The sequence below is a fragment of the Heterodontus francisci genome, chromosome 2 (genome assembly GCF_036365525.1).
Source record: "Heterodontus francisci isolate sHetFra1 chromosome 2, sHetFra1.hap1, whole genome shotgun sequence".
Classification (NCBI taxonomy): domain Eukaryota; kingdom Metazoa; phylum Chordata; class Chondrichthyes; order Heterodontiformes; family Heterodontidae; genus Heterodontus; species Heterodontus francisci.
In genome coordinates, this window is record NC_090372.1 from 69868936 (window position 1) to 69890047 (window position 21112).

The 21112-nt window shown below is 44.9% G+C and overlaps 1 protein-coding gene across 4 annotated transcripts in view; it reads right to left on the reverse strand.

The window, feature by feature from the left end:
- The window catches only part of dnah5 (dynein, axonemal, heavy chain 5), a 610401-nt gene that overhangs the window by 409242 nt on the left and 180047 nt on the right, over window positions 1-21112 (reverse strand). For all 4 annotated transcript variants that reach the window (XM_068058833.1, XM_068058843.1, XM_068058824.1 and 1 more), the window contains 3 exons: window positions 18037-18150; window positions 15811-15918; window positions 15440-15562 (listed from right to left, as the gene is read on the reverse strand). In XM_068058833.1, the coding sequence (XP_067914934.1) occupies window positions 15440-15562; window positions 15811-15918; window positions 18037-18150 (345 nt within the window). The remainder of the gene's footprint in view (window positions 1-15439; window positions 15563-15810; window positions 15919-18036; window positions 18151-21112) is intronic.

Below are 21112 nucleotides of genomic sequence, written 5' to 3' on the forward strand. Positions count from 1 at the left end.
GCTAAGTGTGTGAGGGTGAGAAGCAGCTGTACATATAAGGAATGAATCATGATTGAGAGAGATTGTTGGTTGGTGAGTGGTGGGGTGTGGCACATTGAGAAGTTTCTGAGGCTTATGGTGCATTTGGTAGGAAGTGTCATTTGAGGATACAATCACAGACTTTGACCACTCGTGTCAGGTCATTGAACTTTTTGTGGCACTGCATCCAGATCCTCGGAACTTGACTGCTGACATTGACGGCCATGGCTATCAAGTCTCACTGCTTTCTGAGAGTTTATCTGGAGGGTCACCTGGCTCCTTGTGAATACAGCACATCTCTTCTCCTCTGCACCTCCTTGGCCAAGGCCTCCAGTGCAGCATAGGAAAATCTTGGCGCCTTCTCTCCCCCATGTTGTGCCATTATTACATCTTTTCCATGTCATAATAGTTCCACAACAACTTACTGCACTTGCTCCAACAACAGTGCACCTCCCATTTAAGAGGTGAAGGCTGGCTTTAAGTCGTGTAGACTAGCTTTAACTGATGAAAGCCTCTCATGTTTTTGGGTCCTTTGCTGAGGCATGCAGTCACTCTACAGCAGGGTTAGCATTGGCAGCGTGCTGCAATCATACTGATTAACAGGTAGCATAAAGTTGACATGCTGCCCACATCGAATGAAATGGGTACATGTTAATCCCCCATTGCAAACCCTACACCCTTGGTGTTTGTCAACATTGAGGGGAGAGACAAGCATCGGCCTGGCAGAACTGGGTGACAGAACCCATGTCTAGCAGCATTTCCTTGTAACATAGAAAGAGATCTTTGTAAATATTAAACCTGGTACTTGGTATTTTATGCATATCTAATACACACACATGCATACGCACATACACAGTAAGAAAAACACTGGTGATAATCCTTTAACTCCCTGGGTGAGAAATTGCCTTGTGTCACCATAAGACTGGCTGATGTGACGCCAGGATTCCTAATTTGGAGAATGAATGTGCAGGCAAATTCTTCATCGTTCACTCTGCAAACAAGTACGACACTGCAAGCTAGGCCCTTCACTAGCATTATTTCAAGGGCCAGGCAGCCAACTCGCAGGTAATTTTTTTGAACTTTTCCTGTTGCAAACTGTCTGGCCATACTCTGGCGTGCTCTTGGTGGTGTTTTGGTGAGTTCCTGGATTTTCCAGGGAGTGTTGCTGCATCCTCACAGTGCGGGGTTGGGGGCGGCCCAGAGGAGTAGGTGACCTGTCTGCACAATGGCTGCAACAGGTATGGGGGCAGCAGTGGCAGTGCCTCAGGATCTGCAGGATGACGGGGAGATGAAGCAGAGACTGCAGAGAGAGCAAGCTCTGCACCATGTCCTCTGCCAAATTACAGCCGGACCCCTCCATGCTCCTTCACAGTGACAGGAGGATGTCTAGCAAACCAGCCAATGCACCCAGCATCTCGGTGTTTATGCCCATCAGCATTCGCCTGTATGCTGCCCCATTGAGTCCACATCTAAGTCCTCTGTAACAGTACTCATCTGCCATCTTGCCCTCTGGCACATGAACCATCCTTTACCCCTGCCCTGGCTGCAGCCCACTCGTGCCCAGTGACTCACTATGTGCTGATTCAAACTCTACACTCGCCTCCAGAGTGTGTGCAGTGTCAACACCTGAGCTGATGGCTGTGGGTGTCAGATAAGTAATGAAGCCTTTTCACCAGTTCTGTGCTGTTGCTCTCTCTCTTCCTCCTGGGGCTCCGGTGGCTGGGCATGCAGCAGTTCTTGGGTGTCCAAAAGCAGGAACTCAGAAGGGGAAGATTGGTCTGAGGGAAGGGGTTTGGAGTGGGAAGTAAGAGGTCCATGGTCACAAAATCAGCAGCTTGCGCATCACGCCAGATAGCAGGATGAGGCTGTGCTGGGAGTTGAGAAGGACCATAAAGAAGGAAGATGCCATCATCCTCAATGTTCAGAGCAACACTGGATGCCATGGGCCCCTTTGCAGCCAGTCGCATGATACATAGGAACATGGGAACATAGGAAATAGGAGCAGGAGTAGGCTATTCAGCCCTTCGAGCCTTCTCCGCCATTCAACTGGATCATGGCTGATCTTCTACTTCAACGCCATTTTCCCTCATTATCCCCATATCCCTTGATGGCTTTAATATCTAGAAATCGATCGATCTCTATCTTGAACATACTCAATGACTGAGACTCCACTGCTCTCTGGGGTAGAGAATTCCAAAGATTCACCACCCTCTGAGTGAAGAAATTCCTCCTCATCTCTGTCCTAAATGGCCTATGCCTTATTCTATCACTGTATGCCCTGGTTCTAGACCCCCCAGCCAGAGGAAACATCCTTCCTGCATCTATCCTGTCGAGCCCTGTAAGAATTTTGTATGTTTCAAGAGATTACTTCTCATTCCTCTAAATTCCAGAGAATACAGGCCCAGCCTCCTCAATCTCTCCTCATAGGACAATCCTGCCATCCCAAGAAATAGTCTGGTGAACCTTCATTGCACCCCCTTTATGTCAGGTATATTCTTCCTTAGGTAAGGTGACCAAAACTGTACACAATACTCCAGGTGCAGTCTCACCAAGGTTCTATATAATTGAAGCAAGACTTCTTTACTCCTGTACTCAAATCCACTTGAAATAAAGGCCAACATACCATTTGCCTTCCCATTCACTTAGCCTGTCTAAATTCCTGAGAAGCCGCTTTGCATCCTCTTCACATTGTCACATTCCCCCTAGTTTTGTGTCATCAGCAAACTTGGAAATATTACATAAAAGCAAAATACTGCGGATGCTGGAAATCTGCTGGAAATATTACATTTGGTTCCCACATCTAAATCGTTGATATAGATTGTGAATAGCTGGGCCCAAGCACTGACCTTTGCGGTACCCCACTAATCACAGCCTGCCAACCTGAGAATAACCCGTTTATTCCTACACTCTGTTTTCGGTCCGTTAACCAATTCTCAATCCATACTAGTATATTACCCTCAATCCCATGTGCTCTAATTTTGTTTACTAACCTCTTGTGTGGGACCTTATCAAAAGCTTTCTGAAAATCCAAATACACCACATCCACTGGTTCCCCCTTATCTACTCTGCTAGTTACATCCTCAAAAAACTCCAACAGGTTTGTCAAACATGATTTCCCTTTCGAGAGCCATCTCCTCCATACAGCTCAGGAGATGTAGGCATTCTTGTCTCCTGCCAGTTCTGTTCTGCTCCCATTTATTGTGTCCCACATTGTCCTGTAAAAGAGAGGGCAGTGAGTCAGTGATTGTTTAGCACTGTGTTTGAGTGATGTGCCTGCCATAGCTGAATAGATGGAGGTATGTGGTGAAAGAAAGAGGTATGTATGAGGCTAGCAGCATTGGTAAATGTGTGAGGGTGAGGTGGAGTATCTGGATGCTAGGCATAAGTCTTGAATGCCAGAGAGTGCTGCTGGTTGATTGATGGGAGTGTGGTGTATTAAGCAGCAGAGACTGTTGTTGTGGTACATAAGAACATGAGAAATATGAGCAGGAGTAGGCCATTCGGTCCCTCAAGCCTGCCCCGCCATTCAATAAGATCATGGCTGATCTGTCCCAGACGTCAACTCCTCTTCCATGCCAGTTTCTCATAGCCCTCAACTCCCCGATACTTCAAAAATCTATCTACCTCCTCTTTAAATACTTTCAGTGATCTAGCCTCCACAAATCTCTGGGGTAGAGAATTCCAGACACTCACTACCCTCTGAGAGAAGAAATTCCTTCGCATCTCAGTTTTAAATGAGTGTCCCCTTATTCGGTAACTGTGTCCCCTAGTTCGAGATTCCCCCACTAGTGGAAACATTTTCTCAACATCTACCCTGTCAAGTCCCCTCAGAATCTTGTACATTTCAATAGCATCACCCCTCATTCTTCTAAACTCTCATGAATAAAGGCCTAACCTTTTGAGTCGTTCTGGATAAGTCAACCCCTTCATCCCAGGAATCAGCCTAGTGAATCTCTTTTGAACTGCCTCCAATGCCAGTATATCTGTTTTTAAATATGGGGACCAAAACTGTACACAGTACTCCAGGTGCGGCCTCACCAACACCCTGTACAGTTGTAACAAGACTTCCCTATTTTTAAACTCCAACCCTCGAGCAATAAAGGACAAAATTCTATTTGCCTTCTTAATTACTTGCTGCATCTGCATGTTAACTTTTTGTGTTTCATGCACAAGAATACCCAGATCGTTCTGTGCTGTATTTTTTGCAGTCTCTTTCCATTTAAATAATAGTCTGCCTTTTGATTCTTCCTACCAAAGTGCATGACCTCACACTTTCCTACATTAAACTCCATCTGCCAAGTTTTTGCCCACTCACTCAACCTATCTATATCCCCTTGTAGATTCCTATGTCCTCATCATAACATGCCCTCCCACCTATTTTTGTATCGTCAGCAAATCTGGATATATTACACTCTGGCCCCTTTTCCAAGTCATTTATATATATGATAAATATTGAGGCCCTAGGACTGATCCTTGTGCACTCCACTAGTTACTTCTTTCCAACCTGAAAAGACCCACGAATCCCGACTCTCTGCCTTCTGTGAGTTAACCATTCCTCAATCCATGCCCCCAATACCATGAGCTCCGATATTGTGCAATAATCTTTTCTGCGGCACCTTATCGAATGCCTCTGGAAATCCAAATACACTACATCTACCGGTTCCCCATTTATCAACTCTGCTTATTATATCCTCAAAGAACTCTAGCAAATTTGTCAAACATGATTTCCCTTTCACAAAACCATGTTGACTCTGTTTGACTGCATTAAGCCTTTCTAAATGTCCTACTATTTCTTCCTTAATAATGGACTCTAGCATTTTCCCAACGACCGATGTTAGGCTGACTGGCCTATAGTTTCCTGCTTTTTGTCTCCCTCCCTTCTTGGACAGGGGGGGTTACAAGCGGTTTTCCAATCTGCTGAGACCCTCCCTGAATCCAGTGAGTTTAGGAATATTTCGACCAATGCCTCCACTATCTCTGCAGCCACTTCCTTTAAAACACGTGGATGTAGGCCATCAGGTCCTGGCGACTTGTCTGCCTTTAGTCCCATTAGTTTGTCAAATACCTCGTGATAGAGACTGTTACAAGATCTTTCCTCCCATTAGCTCCTTGCTTATCTGATACCTGTGGGATGTTTATAGTATCCTCCACCGTGAAGACCGATGCAAAATATTGGTTTAAATTAACTGCCATTTCCCTGTTATCAATTCTCCAGTCGCATCCTCCAAGGGTCCCAAGCTCACCTTAGCTCATTTCTTTCTTTTTATATACCTGTAGAAGCTCTTGCTGTTTGTTTCTATATTTCTTGCCAATTTACTTTCATAATCAATTTTCTCCCTCTTTATTAGCTTTTTCGTCATCCGCTGCTGGTTCCTAAAAAAGTCCCAATCCTCTGGCCTACCACTAGTTTTCGCCGCTTTGTATGCCTTAGTTTTTGATTGGATACTCTCCTTGACCACCTTTGTTAACCATGGGTGGTTCATCCTTCTCATCGAGTCCTTCTTTTTGACCAGGATAAATGTTTGCTGAGCGTTATGAAATATTTGCTTAAATTACTGCCACTGCTCATGTCATGTGATGCAATCAATGACCTGTGTGAAGTCATGAGAATTCTTGTGGCACTGCTGCCAGGTTCTTGGGTCCAGACTCCCAGTGTTGACATTCCTGGCTATCAGCTCCGACGCCCTTCTGAGGGAGGTCCGTGAGGAAGGTCCTTGAGGGACACCTGGACCTCCCCCCCCCCCCACCCTGTAGAACCATGGCGTCTCACCTCCTGTCCACCTGCACCATTAATGCCTCAGGGCTGCTTATGTTACTCTGATACGCTCTGTCTGCCCTGATGTTCACAATGCGATAACTTACATTGCAACAATATTTTTGTACAATTTCCACTTAAAGTACAGTCTGCCTTTAAGAAGAGCAACATGACAGGCAAACAACAATGCCAATGCTCCCTGCTGTGCGCCGAGACCCAGGTAACTTGGAGAAACAGACAGCAGTGCGGAACCACTCGGGCAAAGGCTACCATCGTACAGATGAGGTGGGTATACAAAAATTGTATGGTGCCCACCTCGATATGCATGAACGCAGGCAGGTCACAAATCGTGAACCCATTGCCTAAAAACCAGGGCCACTGAATTTTCAGTGCACTGAGTCTCACATGGGTCAATAATTGGAATGTTAACCATTTCTAATTGTTAACATAACACAAATGATAATCAGATGCTGTTTTCTTCAAAATGCAACTGATCTGTGTGTTTAGAAAAATCGAGTAAGATTTAGATGATAAAGTATAGTGTATGTCTCTCTTGCAGCTTCATGAGCTTTCTGAAGTTTGTCGAATGTAAACCAAAAGCATATAGTCAGTGAAAATCAGTTTCTTTTTCTCTCTCTTATCCACACAAGCATACAGAAATGCTAAAAATAGCACAGATCCTGGCAAATGGTAAAGATACAAAGAACAGTAAAGGGTGACAAAACAGATAGCAAAAAGGGAGCATGAAAAGAAACTTACAAGGGATATCAAAACCAACAGAATTTTTAATATAATTATATTAGGAAAGAGAGGTCAGGATCAATGTGGGGCCCTTGAAAAGTGATAATGGTGATATTGTCAATGAAAATAAGGAAATGCTGCACCTGTTGAATACTTCACAGAATCACAGAATCGTTACAGTGCAGAAGGAGGCCATTCAGCCCATCGTGTCTGCACTGGCTCTCCGAAAGAGCAATTCCCACACTTCCAATCCACTGCCTTCTCCCCCTAACCCTGCACATTCTTCCTTTTCATATAACAGTCTAATTCCCTTTTGAAGGCTTCAATTGAACCTGCCTCCACCGCACTCTCAGGCAGTGCATTCCAGACCTTAACCACTCGTTGCATGAAAAAAAGATTTTCCTCATGTCACTTTTACTTCTCTTACCAAATACTTTAAATCTGTACCCTCTCGTTTTCGATACTTTCACAAGTGGGAACAGTTTTTCTCTATCTACTCTGTCCAGACCCCTCATGATTTTGAATGCCTATCAAGTCACCTCTCAGCCTTCTCTTCTCCAAGGAAAACAGTCCTAACTTCTCCAATCTACCTTCATAACTGAAATTCCTTATCCCTGGAAGCATTCTCGTGAATCTTTTCTGTACTCTCTGTAATGCCCTCACATCTTTCCTCAAGTGCGGTGCCCCGGAACTGGACGCAATACTCCAGCTGAGGCCGAACTAGTGTCTTACATAAGTTCAATATAACTTCCTTGCTCTTGTACTCTATGCCCCTATTAATAAAGCCCAGGACACTGTATGCTTTATTGACCGCTCTCTCAACCTGTCCTGCCACCTTCAATGACTTATGCACATATACCCCAGGTCCCTCTGCTCCTGCACCCCTTTTAGAATTGTATCCTTTATTCTATATTGTCTCTCCATGTTCTTCCTACCAAAATGAATCACTTCGCATTTCCCTGCATTGAACGTCATCTGCCACCTGTCTGCCCATTCCACCAACTTGTCTATGTCCTTTTGAAGTTCTACACTACCCTCCTCACAGTTCACAATGCTTCCAAGTTTTGTATCATCTGCAAACTTTGAAATTATGCCCTGTACATCTAGGTCATTTATATGTATCAGGAAAAACAAGGGTCCCAACACCAATCCCTGGGAAACTCCACTGCAAACCTTCCTCCAGCCCAAAAAATGTCCATTAGCCACTACCCTTTGTTTCCTGTCACTCAGCCAATTTCGTATCCATGTTTCTACCATCCCTTTTATTCCATGAGCTACAAGTTTGCTCACAAGTCTGTTGTGTGGCACTGTATCAAATGCTTTTTTAAAGTTCATATAAACCACATCAACAGCATTGCCCTCATCACCCTCTCTGTTACCTCCTCAAAAAGCTCCAGTAAGTTAGTTAAACATGATTTTCCCTTAAGAAATCCATGCTGGCTTTCCTTAATTAACTCGCATTTGTCCATATCCATTTGTACTTACTTTGCATCCATATTTACAGTAAAGGAAGAGGTCAATATGCAGGGAATCCCAAAGAAACTAATATTGAATTAGGGACAGGAACGTACCAAAATTAACAAAAACAAATTAACAGTAATGAAGAAAATCATGGCACTAAAGAGTGACAAATCCCCAGGACTAGATGGTTTCCATCACAGGCTTTTAAAGGAAATAGGTGAGAACACTGCAGATACCCTAACTATATTCTTCCAAAGTTCTCTTGATTTGGGAAATGTTCCTTTAGATTGGAAAATTGTGCATGTCACTTCACTATTTATGAAAGATGAGTAAAGAAAACCAGGGAATTATAGACCAGTTAGTCTGTTGTTGTAATTAAGAATAGGGTGACTCAACACTGAAAATTTTCAGCTGATCAGAGAGAATTTTTAAAGTGTAGGTTATGCCTGCTGAACCTGAGTGAATTTTTTTGAAGAGGTGACTAAAGTAGTGGACAGGGGAATGTCTATGGATGTTATTTAGATGGATTTCCAGAGGCATTTGATAAATTCCCACATAAGAGATTGTTCGCTGAAGTTGAATTTCATGGAATTGAAGGCCAATTATTGACCTGGTTAGGAAATTGGCTAAGTGACAGGAGATAGAGAGCAGGGATAATGGGCAGGCACTTTAACTGGCAGGCTGTAACTCGTGGTGTCCTGCAAAGACCTATGTTGGAACAACAACTATTCACTGTATTTATAAACGACTTAAATGATGGCCACAGAAAGCCACATATCCAAATGTGCCAATGACACAAAGATAGATGGCACTGTAAGCAATGTAGATGAAAACATAACATTACAAAGAGATATTGATCCATTAAGTGAATGGGCAAAACGTTGGCAGATGGATTTCAATGTAGGCAAATGTGAGGTCATCCAATCTGGATCTAATAAGGATAAAACAGGGTACTTTCTAATGGTGAAAAGCTAGGATCAGTGGAAGTCCAAAGACACTTGGGGGTCTAGGTACATAGATCATTAAAATGTCATGAACAGTTATACAAAATAATCAAAAAGGCTAATGGAATTCTGGCGTTTATATCTAGAGGACTAGAATATATGGGAGTAGAAGTCATGCTTCAACTATAAAAAGCCCTGGTTAGATCATACTTGGAATATTGTGAGCAGTTCTGGTCACTGCACCTTTGGAAAGATATATTGGCCTTGGAGGGAGGGCAGCATAGGGTTATTAGAATGTTACCTGGACTCCAAGGATTTGATTCCAAGGAGAAATTACACAAACTGCGGTTGTATTCCCTGGAATTTAGATGGTTAAGGGGTGATTTAATCAAAGTTTTTGAGATCTTAAGGCGAACAAATAGGGTAGACAGAGAGAAAATGTTTTCGCTGGTTGGGAAGTTTAGGATTGGGGGCGTGGTCTAAAAATCAGAGCCAGACATTTCAGAAGTGAAATTAGGTAACACCTCTACACACAAAGGGTGGTAGAAGTCTGAAATTCTCTTCTACAAATGGCAATTGATGCTAGAATAATAGATCTAGCATCAATTGTAAAATTTAAATCTGAAATGGTAGCTTTGTGTAAATCAAATGTATTAAGCGATATGGGGCAAAAGCCGGAATATGGAGTTAGGTTGCATATCAGCCATGATCTCATTGAATGTCAGAACGGGCCCAAGGGGATAAATGGTCTCCTCCTGCTTCTATGTTTCTACACAATATTTGATCAAAAATTTGTAAGCCAAATTTTCATTTTTAGGTCGGGATTCCGACGACCGGAGCATTTCCAGGTCCTGACCCTGCTGACACGGCTCTATTTTTAAATGCTAAATAAGTAATTGGCCTGGGAGAGAGTCCCGTGCCCAATAAGAGTCGCCAGAGGCGTTATGGAGGAAGGAATGGGGAATGGGGAACAGGATTCAAATATTAAAGACAGTAGCAGCCATCGCTGGACTTACTGTTGCCTGTACAGATAAGTCACCAGGCATCTCGGAGGGTCTGTGTGGGGCATGGGAATGCATCCCCTCGCAGCACCCCCTCCCCTCCCACTGCTGTGCTCCTCTGGTCTCCTGCTGTCCAGAAGGTTGCATCTGCTGCATCTCATCCTGGCTGCTCTGTCCAATGTGAAATTGGCCTATTCACATTTGACCTCCTAAAGCCCTCCCAGCTTTGTTCGTTCACCACGCCTTCCTGTGCCAACCTCAGCTGCCCCTGTGATGCCAGTGGGCTCACTTCCCTCTCTGCTTTCCTGCCACTCTCCACTGTGACATTAAGCTCTTCCAGCTGCATTGTGACACATCTGAAGCTGCTGAGTTTTATTTGTTGCCCAGGAATTAATTTAACCAGTCTTTCCCATAGCCCTCATGGCCCTCCACACCATTCATGTTTTCACAGCCCTGTTGTATTTCCCTCCCATGGCGCCTTCCCCATTCCCAGTATTTAAAAATTGCCCCCGATACTGAAAACCCTGTTAATGAGCTCAACAGCCACTTAATGGGTGGCATGCACCCGACCAGCACTCTCACTGCTGGCAGCTCTTTGAAAATAGCATTGCATTCCATTCCAATGGACACATTGTGATGTCCCATCCTGATTTTGTGCATGACGGCAGTCACGGCAGGTGCAGTTCGAACATCAACACGGTGGACATGTAATTAAGATACTTTAGAGGCCAATTGAAGGTGACTTTATTCAGCAGATGCAATTTAATTAACAGCACATGGGTCTCACGGGGCTGCAGAATCATAGAGGCAGCAGAGCATGACTGGCTGAAGGGGAGGCTATCGGAAGGGCAACCATTAATGGCCTGGAGGGGCCCTGAAGGGAGTGCAGACCTTAGGGCTTCAAGCATGATGGGAAGGTGCGCTGTACGGCAAGGGGGCCAATACAAGGATGGCAACAGGCAAGTGACACTTGGTTGAAGATCACAAGTGGGGGCAGCAAGAGGGGCACTGGAAGGGAAGGACTACCTTTCAGGGAGAGGCCACTTATCATGGGCTTCATTCACCCAGGCTTCGGGGACCCCGTTGAAGACGAGGTGCTCCTGAGCGGGAGGGAGGGGCAGGCACCTGCAGCAGCACCGCAACAGCCAATGAGCCCACAGGAGTGTTCTAGGCTGCCTCTGGAGGTGAAAGAAGGGAAAAGAGGAGAGAGAGAGCTGCTCCAAGCAGAAGGTGGTACCCTCCACAGCGAGTGTACAGATCCAGCCTCAAATACCGGCAGATGTCTGACAGCCAGTGCGAAGACTCCAACTCTCCAGGGAGGCCATAGCAGACATGTGTGCCATGAGCTGTGCCCCAGAGGACTGGCTGGGAATGCAATGCCAGTGGCCCTGAAGGTTACCATGACACTGAATTTCTATGCCACCAGATCATTTCAGGGATCCAAAGGGGACATGTGTGGAATTTCACAGTCTGCGGCACATCGGTGCATCAAGGAAGTCACCAATGCCCTTTTCAGAGGGCTGGAGATTATGTGCACTTCAGAACAGATCCCAACTCGCAAGTTGAGAGGGCCATTGGTTTTGGGGCCATCGCTGGATTTCCCCAGGTTCAGGGGGTCATCGACTGCAAGCACGTGGCCATCAAAGCTCCCAAACACCAGCCAATGCCCTTCAGCAACAGGAAGGACTTCCACTCCCTCAATATACAACTGGTCTGCGACCATCATAAACAGATCATTCAGGTCTGTGCACGCTTCCCGGGAAGTTGTCACGATACCTACATTTTGAGGCAGTCCCATGCCTAAACTTATCCAACCTCCTTCCAGCCTTCAGGGATGGATCCTTGGGGACAAGGGGTATCCAATGAGGACATGGCTGCTGACTCCTGGGAGGAGTCCACGCACGGATGCAGAGCAGGGGTACCACCCCCGCTATGGGACAATGCGAGGTACCATTGAACAGGCCACTGGTCTGCTGAAGATGAAATTCAGGTGCCTGGATTAGTCTGGTGGAGCCCTCCCGTATGCCCCATTGAGGGTCTCACATATCGTCGTGGTTTGCTGTGCATTGCACAACCTTGCCCTGCTGAGGGAGGAGCCGATGAGCAAGAAGGAAAGTGACTAGCAGGTTGCCTCCTCAGGTGATGATGATGTGGAGCGGGAAGACGAGGAAGATTGACCAGATGAAGGGTCCCAAGGGCAACAGGAGATTGGACATGAGAGACACGCAAGGGAGGCTCGTGATGCCTTTATACATTCGCATTTCATTTTTTCATTTAATCCTTTATGGCCCTTGTAACTTTTCCAATAAAGTCCTTCTTTGCTGCAGCCATCTTTCAACCTTCCTTAATGATGTATTGACTTGTTGAACATTCGCACAGAGCAGATCTGGTGAGGCTCCAGAGTTGACACCTCACAGCATCTTTGATTGACTCCAGCCTCTTCATAGAGTCTGGGATGCAGTGAAGAGTCAAGCCCTTGATGCACCCTGCTGACTTGAGAGGCCAGAGGACCCCTGTCCCCCTCTTGCTTTGCCACTGCTGTCTTGCACCCAAGGTCATGATGCACGTATTGAGGTCTGCACGAACATCCTGCAGACACGGAATGCTCTAATGGATGTGCCTCTCCATCACAGCCGCCAATCTCTCAAAGGAGGAGGTCGCTTGTGCATCTGTCAGAGACAATGTTGAGTTCAAGGCCTGGATGGATTCCTCCATTGTCCACGTTTGGGCATGCATTGCCTCCTCTAGCATTTCTGCCAGATGTTGCCATAGCTCTTGCTGCAGCTCCAGCATTTTCTTTGTATTGCTGATACCAGAGACACATCATGAGCCTGGAGCTCAGCATGGCCTGGCCTTCCACAGTCCTTCGACTGTCAGAGGCCTGGGCTGCCACAGCCTCTGTCAGCTGCTTGGGCGCGTGTCTGCTGTGCCCACATCTAAAGTGACGCAAAAACTCAGAGGTGCATGTATCTGCGCTGGTCAAGGAGTATGAGGCGCCACTGGACCCTCTGAGACTCCTTGCTCCCCATCAGAGGCGGCAGGAGACGCTGCAGACTCCAGCGTTTCTGCTGTGTCACAGCTTGACGTCCATGACAGAACAAAGACATGTAAGGGTCAAGGGCATGCCATCCCTCCATAGCAAGCAGCCCATTGATGCAGACCGCCATGCCTTATGATCTGCATGGTCCCAATGTGGCTGATGCCCCTTACTTACTGTCTTGGGAAGGTGCCCTTGTCTCCCCAACTGCAATGCTACACGCATTATTTGGGCTAGCCAGCTCCATGACCTCCTCCTCCATCAGAGTGAGCAGCTGAAGGGGACTCTACCTCCGGTCTTCGCACTCTCCCTGTGATTATGTGCCATCTTCTCCTGCAGACAGAGGGAAGGGATATGTTGCACCCCTACTGATATTAATCCCAAAAAAATAGGCTGCTGGCAATCTCGTTGCCACCAAAGGGGACAGACAGATGCCTCATGCATGTAGTCCCCTCCCAGGGATTTCGTGACATTGCAGTAAAGCAGGGGGCCTCATTTATTTGCCACACTGACAAGCCGCTGACTGTCATGTGGCATCCCTGGTCCCTTTGCCTACATCTGGGGGTGGGGGGAGGTGTTCATCATTCCCCTTCCAACGCACCCTCCTATTTTGCCTAATGCGAGGCCCAAGATATTAAATATACTCACCTTCACAGCCCGGATGAGGTCATTGAGCCACTTGCAACACTGTGTCCATGTGCACGGAGTAACACTGCGGTTGCTGACCTCCTCAGGCATCTGCAGCCATGGATGCTTGGTTTGGATGGCAGGTCTCCTCCTCCCATCACTCGGGAACAAGATGTCCCTTTTATCCCTAACACCCTGAAGAAGCACCTGGAAGAAGTCATCAGGAAAGTGTGCGGCTGTACGGGGTCCCATCAGCCTTTATTGAGAATTGCTGCTACCTCCTCCTCTTCCAGGCCTTGCAAGTGCAGAGTGTACTGCAGGCCTGGCAGCACTTTAATAATGGCCGCTTTAACTGCTGAAGCATCAGCTGATGCCTTGCTTCATGCCTCTGGACCCGATCCCGACAAAGTAATTGCATGTGAAGCCCGTCTCATTAGGGTGAATTGGCTGGCCACCACTGAATCAAGTGCGGCTGGCCACTACTGCCCCCGATGTGGATTGCATCCAGCTCCAGCCCTGACAGTGAGACTGGCGTCCCAAAAATAAAATTCAGCCACCAGTGCCAACCTCCGGGAACGCGATATTCAAATCGCCCTCGTAGCCATTCCCACACTCAGCGGGGTTTAAAAATCCAGCCCATGGTCCCTGTATCAGCATAAACTCTACCTGAATAAAGATTCTGAAATTTATCCTGTAATTTTTCTTTTCAATTTTGGAAATTATCTGAACAGAAACTGAAAAACATTCCAGCAGTTCAACTGACTGGAATAATGATGCAACTACTAACACATCCTGGAAATTGAATATACTGCCCATCCTGAAGCTGCATAATCCAAATCCAGTTTATAACGTTACTGCTTGTGCAACAGTGTGAAGCCCAAACCCATGCTTTTGGGAAAGGTTGAGGTCTTCAAGAAAAAACGCTAAAGAAGATATTAAAAAATTCAATGGAAAATGTACTGCTGTTATGATGAAATTTTTTTTTAAATTAGACTCTTAATTTGGATATTAGGAATTTCAGACATTGAGGGAAAAAGGGCAGAAGAGAAATTTTCTGGAATCACTTTAATGATTTATATAAGATGAATTTAACTGAACCAGCCACATAAATATTGTGGCTACAAGAGCAGGACTGTTCTGCAGCAAGTGACTCACTTCCTGACTCTTCAAAGCCTGTCCACTATCTATAAGGCACAGGTCAGGAGTGTGATGGAATACTCTCCACTCGCCTGGATGAAAGTAGCTCCAACAACACTCAAGGAGCTCAACATCATCCAGGCCAAAGCATCCCACTTTATTGACACCACATCCACTACCTTAAACATCCACTCCCTCCACCACCAGCGCAATGTGGCTGCCATGTGTATCATCTACTGCAGTTCCTGAGTTACTGCACTGCAGCAAGTCCCCAAGCTTTCTTCGGCAGCACCTCCTAAACCCACAACCTCTACCACCTCGAAAAACAAGGGCAGCAGGCGCATGGGAGCACCATCACCAACAAGTTCCCCTCCAAATCACATATTATACTGCCTTGGAAATATATCACTGTTGCTTCATCACCACTAGGACAAAATCCTCGAATTCCTTACCTAACAGCACTCCCACATGGAGCTTCACCAACTGAAAGCATATATTAAAATTGGTGGATGGAAAATCTGCTGGACCCACTGGTCGAAGTGACTGAATTCCCGATATGCACTCCAGGTGGGCAAAGTTCCAAGCCAGAAATACAAATTCATTAAATGAATTCAAGTACAAACCCACTTGCATCTAAGAATATTATTAATTATAATATTATAATTGTAAGATTATTAATAAGAATAAAACATTAAACTACTTTAGGGTAGCATTTTACCTGGTTTAACTGAATAGCAGACTGCAGTTTTTTGACCACCACTTTCTGTGGTTGATCCCAAATTGTAGCTGTCCCATTATTTGTTATGTATGTTTTACATGCTGTTATCATCTGATTGGTCACCTGCAAATCAACAAACCAACGTACCAATATCAATTTAGTAGGAAAGAGATCACTCATTTAATTAGATATGCTCATTTTATTAATTTTATTTTAAGGTAACAATAATGCATTATGAAAAAAAGATAAAACAATATACTATGAATAATGCCCACTGGAGTGCATGTAATTTTATTTGCTTTCATTCAGTATTCTCATTTAAGGGAACTTTAACTACACAAAAAGATATATATATAATTTTAGTATCATACCTTCACAAACAAAGAGGTAATCTTCTCTGAAGTATTGTAATAACGGGAGATGCTATGAACCATTCGAATTGCATTGATTAACCCTGGGATCGCTTCTACCATGGAAACCTGCATTAAAGTTTAATATACAAGTCTGTTTAAATCCTTCATATGGTTATCTGAATTCCTCTCATTTTGCTTTATAATGAGCTGGATCTAGCTGGAAAAACAACAGTGTATTAATGACGCACTCCAGTATTAATTTAAATGCACAATTAATGTGCAAATCAGCCAGTAAGTGTAAGTACCTTTTTAACAACATGCTAATTGTTAATACCTTGCCAATCAACCTCTCTGGGCAAGAAAGGGAGCAATTTAAAATGTTCAATCTCATTCCTGCATGCAGTAAATTGTTGTTAGAGATTTTTAAAATGTAAAATTTGAAATTTATAAATTGTTTTCTTACTTTTACTTTCTGTCACTTTTCTCCCTCTCTTAGTCTTTTTCTTCCCTTTTCTTTATTTCTCTTTCTGTACCCAATTTGACTCTAATTCACTCACCTTCTCAGTCATTCCCTTGTTTCCTTCTCAAGCCTTAAATATTATTGGTTAAGGAGATACACTATTGGCCCCACCATTCACCGTTCCCACCATCGCCTCAATATTGTAAGTTCACACTTCCTGCAAGTTATGGTGCAAAGAGATTTCGAGCTGAAAAGTGTAACTAACAGTGTATGCAATGAGATGCCCCCTTCCAGCAAGAGCTGGCCGACTACTCAAGGTCACAGATTTGAAATGATAACTCTGTTTCTCTGTAGAAGTACTGTGAATTTGAGGAGAATAATGATAGACTTCAAGAGGACATAGGCTGGTTGAATGATCAGACACGTAGCAGATGAAATTTAATGCAGAGAAGTGGTAGGAAGAACAAGGAGAGACAATATAAAGGGTACAATTCTAAAGTGGGCTGCAGGAACAGAGAAACCTGGGGCTATATGTGCACAAAACGTTGGAAGTGGCAGGGCATACTGAGAAAATAGTTAGAAAAGCTAACAGGATCCTGGGCTTTATAAATAGAGGCATTGAGCACAAAAGCAAGGATGTTATGATGAATCTCTATAAAACACTGCTTCAGCCTCAACTGGAATAATGGCCAGGATCTTATCCTGGCAACGGAGGTCTTGGCCACCGGCTAAAGCACCAGTTAGAGCCGCCGTCACCTCCTCTAGGGAAGGCCTGCTGCATTGCGTACCAATTAAGCACCAAATGGTTAGTGGCGGGCCTTCCCCGGGATCAAGGGCGCTGGCAATGGACGTCTTTAACAGAGGCAGTGGCTGCTGCCAGTACTGGACTCACCAGAGGCGTTGGACCCAAGCCACAGGTGTGTCAGGGCGGGAGGGGTTTCGTGTGGTAGGTGTTGGTGGGGAAGGGGGTGCAGGGGGTCGGCAGCAAGGGCACTAAGTGCCTTTTAACGAACGACCCACCCCCCCCAAGAGTCCCACTTAAGGGCCTCAATTGGTGGCAGGGCAGGAAGGCCGTCCACGGGCCTTTCTGCCTTGGATTTAATTTGGGTGGAGGCGAGAAGCTGGTGGGTACACTCCACCACCATCCCACTCGATTATATGCTCTCTCCATCTCCAAAGTCGCCGCGGGGGAGAGCATAAAATTCCTCCCATAGTGTCCAATTCAGGGCGTCACACTTTAGGAAGGATGTGAAGGCTTTAGAGAGGGTGCAGAAAAGATTTGCGAGAATGATTTTAGGGATAAGGGACTTCAGTTTACATGGATAGATTGGAGAAGGTGGGGTTGTTTACCTTAGAGAAGAGAAAGTTGAAAGGATTTGATAGATGTGTGCAAAATCATGAGGTGTCTAGACAGAGTGGATAGAGAGAAATTGTTCCCATTGGTCGAGAACCAGCCGACACCGATTTAAGGTGAATGGCAAAAGAACCAACGCAATATGAGGAAAAACTTTTTTTATGCAGCAAGTGGTTAGGATCTGGAATGCACAGTGTGGTGGAGGCAGATTCAATCGTGGCTTTCAAAATGATATTGGATAAGCACTTGAAGAGGAAACAAATTGCAGGGCTCAGGGGAAAGGGCAGGGAATTTATCCGAGTTGCTCTTGCAGTGATTCAACACAGACACACTGGACAAATTGGCCTCCTTCTCTGCTGTAACCATTCTATGATTCCATTTTATGATTCCATCCATTTATTATAAGCAGTAGGAGATTGTAAATACTTACAGGGTCACTGTTGTATAGTGGATCACAGAATTTCTCTAGTGTGTACAGGTACTTCACGTTATCTTTAGCCTCATTACCTGCATCAGTGATTTGTGTGTCCAGCTCTCGCCAGCTCTAGAAATACAATACACCATAGAGAATTATTTTGACTAAGCACGAAAGTCAGTTAACAGTGATTTGTACTAAGGTAAATTCTTACCTACTATTTGCAAAATGATAACCTGATGAGTAAGCCTCATTTAGCCTGATACTGGCTATCCCTTTTTAAGGAATATTCCTGTTATGGCCAGGTGAGTGATGGCGTGGCTGGTTTCCACTGTTCACCTCCCAACTGACCACAGACAGTGTTTTAGTTTAAATGAGTGTTTCAGCCCAATGTTTTGTTTGCCAAATAAACAGACAGTGACAGGTTTTCTTGTAGGTTTAAAACTGAAGATTAAACATTTATTGAATAATATTCATCACTTGAAATGATCGCAACACCACCCACGCAGGCATTCACTCTCACAAGTACACTCAAGAAGAGACAGATAGAAGGTAAAGGCTAAGGCGTGTTCAGAGTTCAAGTTGTAAAAGTCTGTTATTTCAGGAAAACCTATGGGATCCTCTCAGGTGAGTTTTAAAGTTGCAGGCCTGTTTGCTGGCAGTCTTGTATTTGCTGAGTTGCTGAAGACTTCTGGCAGTTCACTTCAGTCTGAAGACGGTGCTGATATCCTTCAGTTTTCACAGGTGGAGGACTGGTTTTTAGAAAGGAATTCTCTTTACACTGCTGCAGTTGGCTTTCAACTTGTCTCTCTCTCCCTCTCTCAACCTTGTGCTAAAATGCAAGATGTACAGTTGGAGAGATACCAGGCTGATGTTGATGACTTGATGGCTGAACCGGAAAGACTCTTTTGTTCTTCAAAATGATTACCTTTAAAGGTAATGTTTCGGGTCAGTGACCCTTCTTCGGAACACCGTTCCACCATTCCGAAGAAGGGTCACTGACCCGAAACATTAACTCTGCTTCTCTTTCCACAGATGCTGCCAGACCTGCTGAGTGGTTCCAGCATTTCATGTTTTCATTTCAGATTTCCAGCATCCGCAGTATTTTGCTTTTACCTTTAAAGGTAAACTCATAAAGTCAGATGGGCAAAACTAACACATAAAGTCTCAGTTCTTGATTCTGAGGGGTCTTGACAGGGTGGAAACGATGTTTCCTCTTGTGGGAGAATCTAGAACTAGGGATCACTATTTAAAAATAAGGGGCTGCCCATTTAAGACAGAAATTAGGAGAAGAATTTTTTGTGAGTCTTTGGAACCCTCTCCCTCAAAAGACAGTGGAAGCAGAGTCTTTGAATACTTTTAAGGCAGAGGTAGATAGATTCTTGATAATCAAAGGGGTGAAAGGTTATTGGGGGTAGGCAGGAATGTGGAGTTGAGGTTACAATCAGATCAGCCATGATCTTATTGAATGGCGGAGCAGGCTCGAGGGGCCAAGAGGCCTACTTCTGCTCCTAATTCGTATGTCCGTCTGTTGATGGGCTGGTACAATGGCTTTTGATGGCCACATTTTAATACTATGAGGGCTGTTCACCAACATTCTATTGTGGTGAAGGGTAATTAGAGAAAATAGGCAGGGATTTTATCCAGGCAACAGCGGTCTCGACCTCCAGCAAAAGCACTGCTGAGAACCCCATGTCGCCCCTTCTGTGGGTGGCCTTCCACTGGATCAAGCACCCCAGCGACGGAAGTCCTACTCTCTGAGAGATGCCGGCCAATCAGAGGCCGTCAGCTCTTTAACTGAGCAGCGGCACCACTATCCAAGGCCTAGGAACAGTGCTGGACCCAGGCCACAGGTAGGTCAGGAAGGGGTCTTGCGGGGTATGAATCGTGGGAGAGGGGGTATAGGAGAGTCGGCAGCAAGGGCAGAGGGGTGGCTGTCAGTGCCCTCCCCCCCTTCCCAATGCTGACCCTCGCTCAGGAACTAGGTGCCTTTTAAAGAGGGACCCCGCTCGCCACCCCCCCCCGCAGAGCTGGCAAGCAACCCATACGGCTTTTCTTGCCGTGCTTCCCAAACGGCAACAGACCCACCTGCCACTCTGCTAATTGCCACGGCAGCAGGATGAAGCCCTTATCTGGGCATTAATTGCCCGCTTAAGGGCCTTAATTGGCGGCAGGGCGGGAAGGCCGTTAAGCCCTGGACTTAATTTGGTGGAGGCGGGAAGGTGGCGAGGTCCGCCCCCATCCCACCTGATTATATGCTCTCCCTGCCTCCAAACCTGCCACGGGGGAGAGCATAAAATTCCCCCTGTGCAATCTGGGAGTGTCTTTGTTTTAGCTTGTTTTGTGCATAGCTCACATCCATGTATGATAAGCTCTCTCAATTCCATGCAGACAGGGTTAATTGGTTTTCATCCTAGTAGACATGGATGTGTATTGTAGTGCATGAGGTGGTATTTGTCATGTGACATTGCCCTCCATCTTGTTGAAAGCAAATGTGCCAGTCTTTTAGAATTGTTTTAATTTTTTAACTCTTCAGTTTATTTTATTGTATTTTCAACACTACACTTCTCGTGAGCATGACACTCTGTAAAACAAGAGAACCGATGTTGTTTACTAAGGCAAATTGAACAACGCGGATCTACAAAATCCTTCTGAATTTTGTGAAAATCAAAAATTTAGCAAAAGAAATTAGGTAATATGAATTAATAAAATGTGGTATAAAATTTGGCAATTAATAAATTAATTAAGTACACGTATAAGTTTCAGGAGCAAAAAGCATTACATCAAATAGGGTAAAACCAGAAGGACATAAAAACAAAAATGGGCAGGTAAAGCAGCTTTGCAAAGATTCCGGTGAAATGAATTAAATAAATGGGACATAAAGTCAGCAATTCAACAAAGTGGCACTCAACTAAATTAAATAAAGTTATAGGTTTCATGAATTCAAAGTGGCATTACACAGAATCAAGATTGGAAAAAATAAAACAAATAAAGTGTGCCATAGTTGGCAACTAATAAATCAATTAAATAAAAATGCAATAATATAATAAAAGCAAAATACTGCGGATGCTGGAAATCTGAAATAAAAACA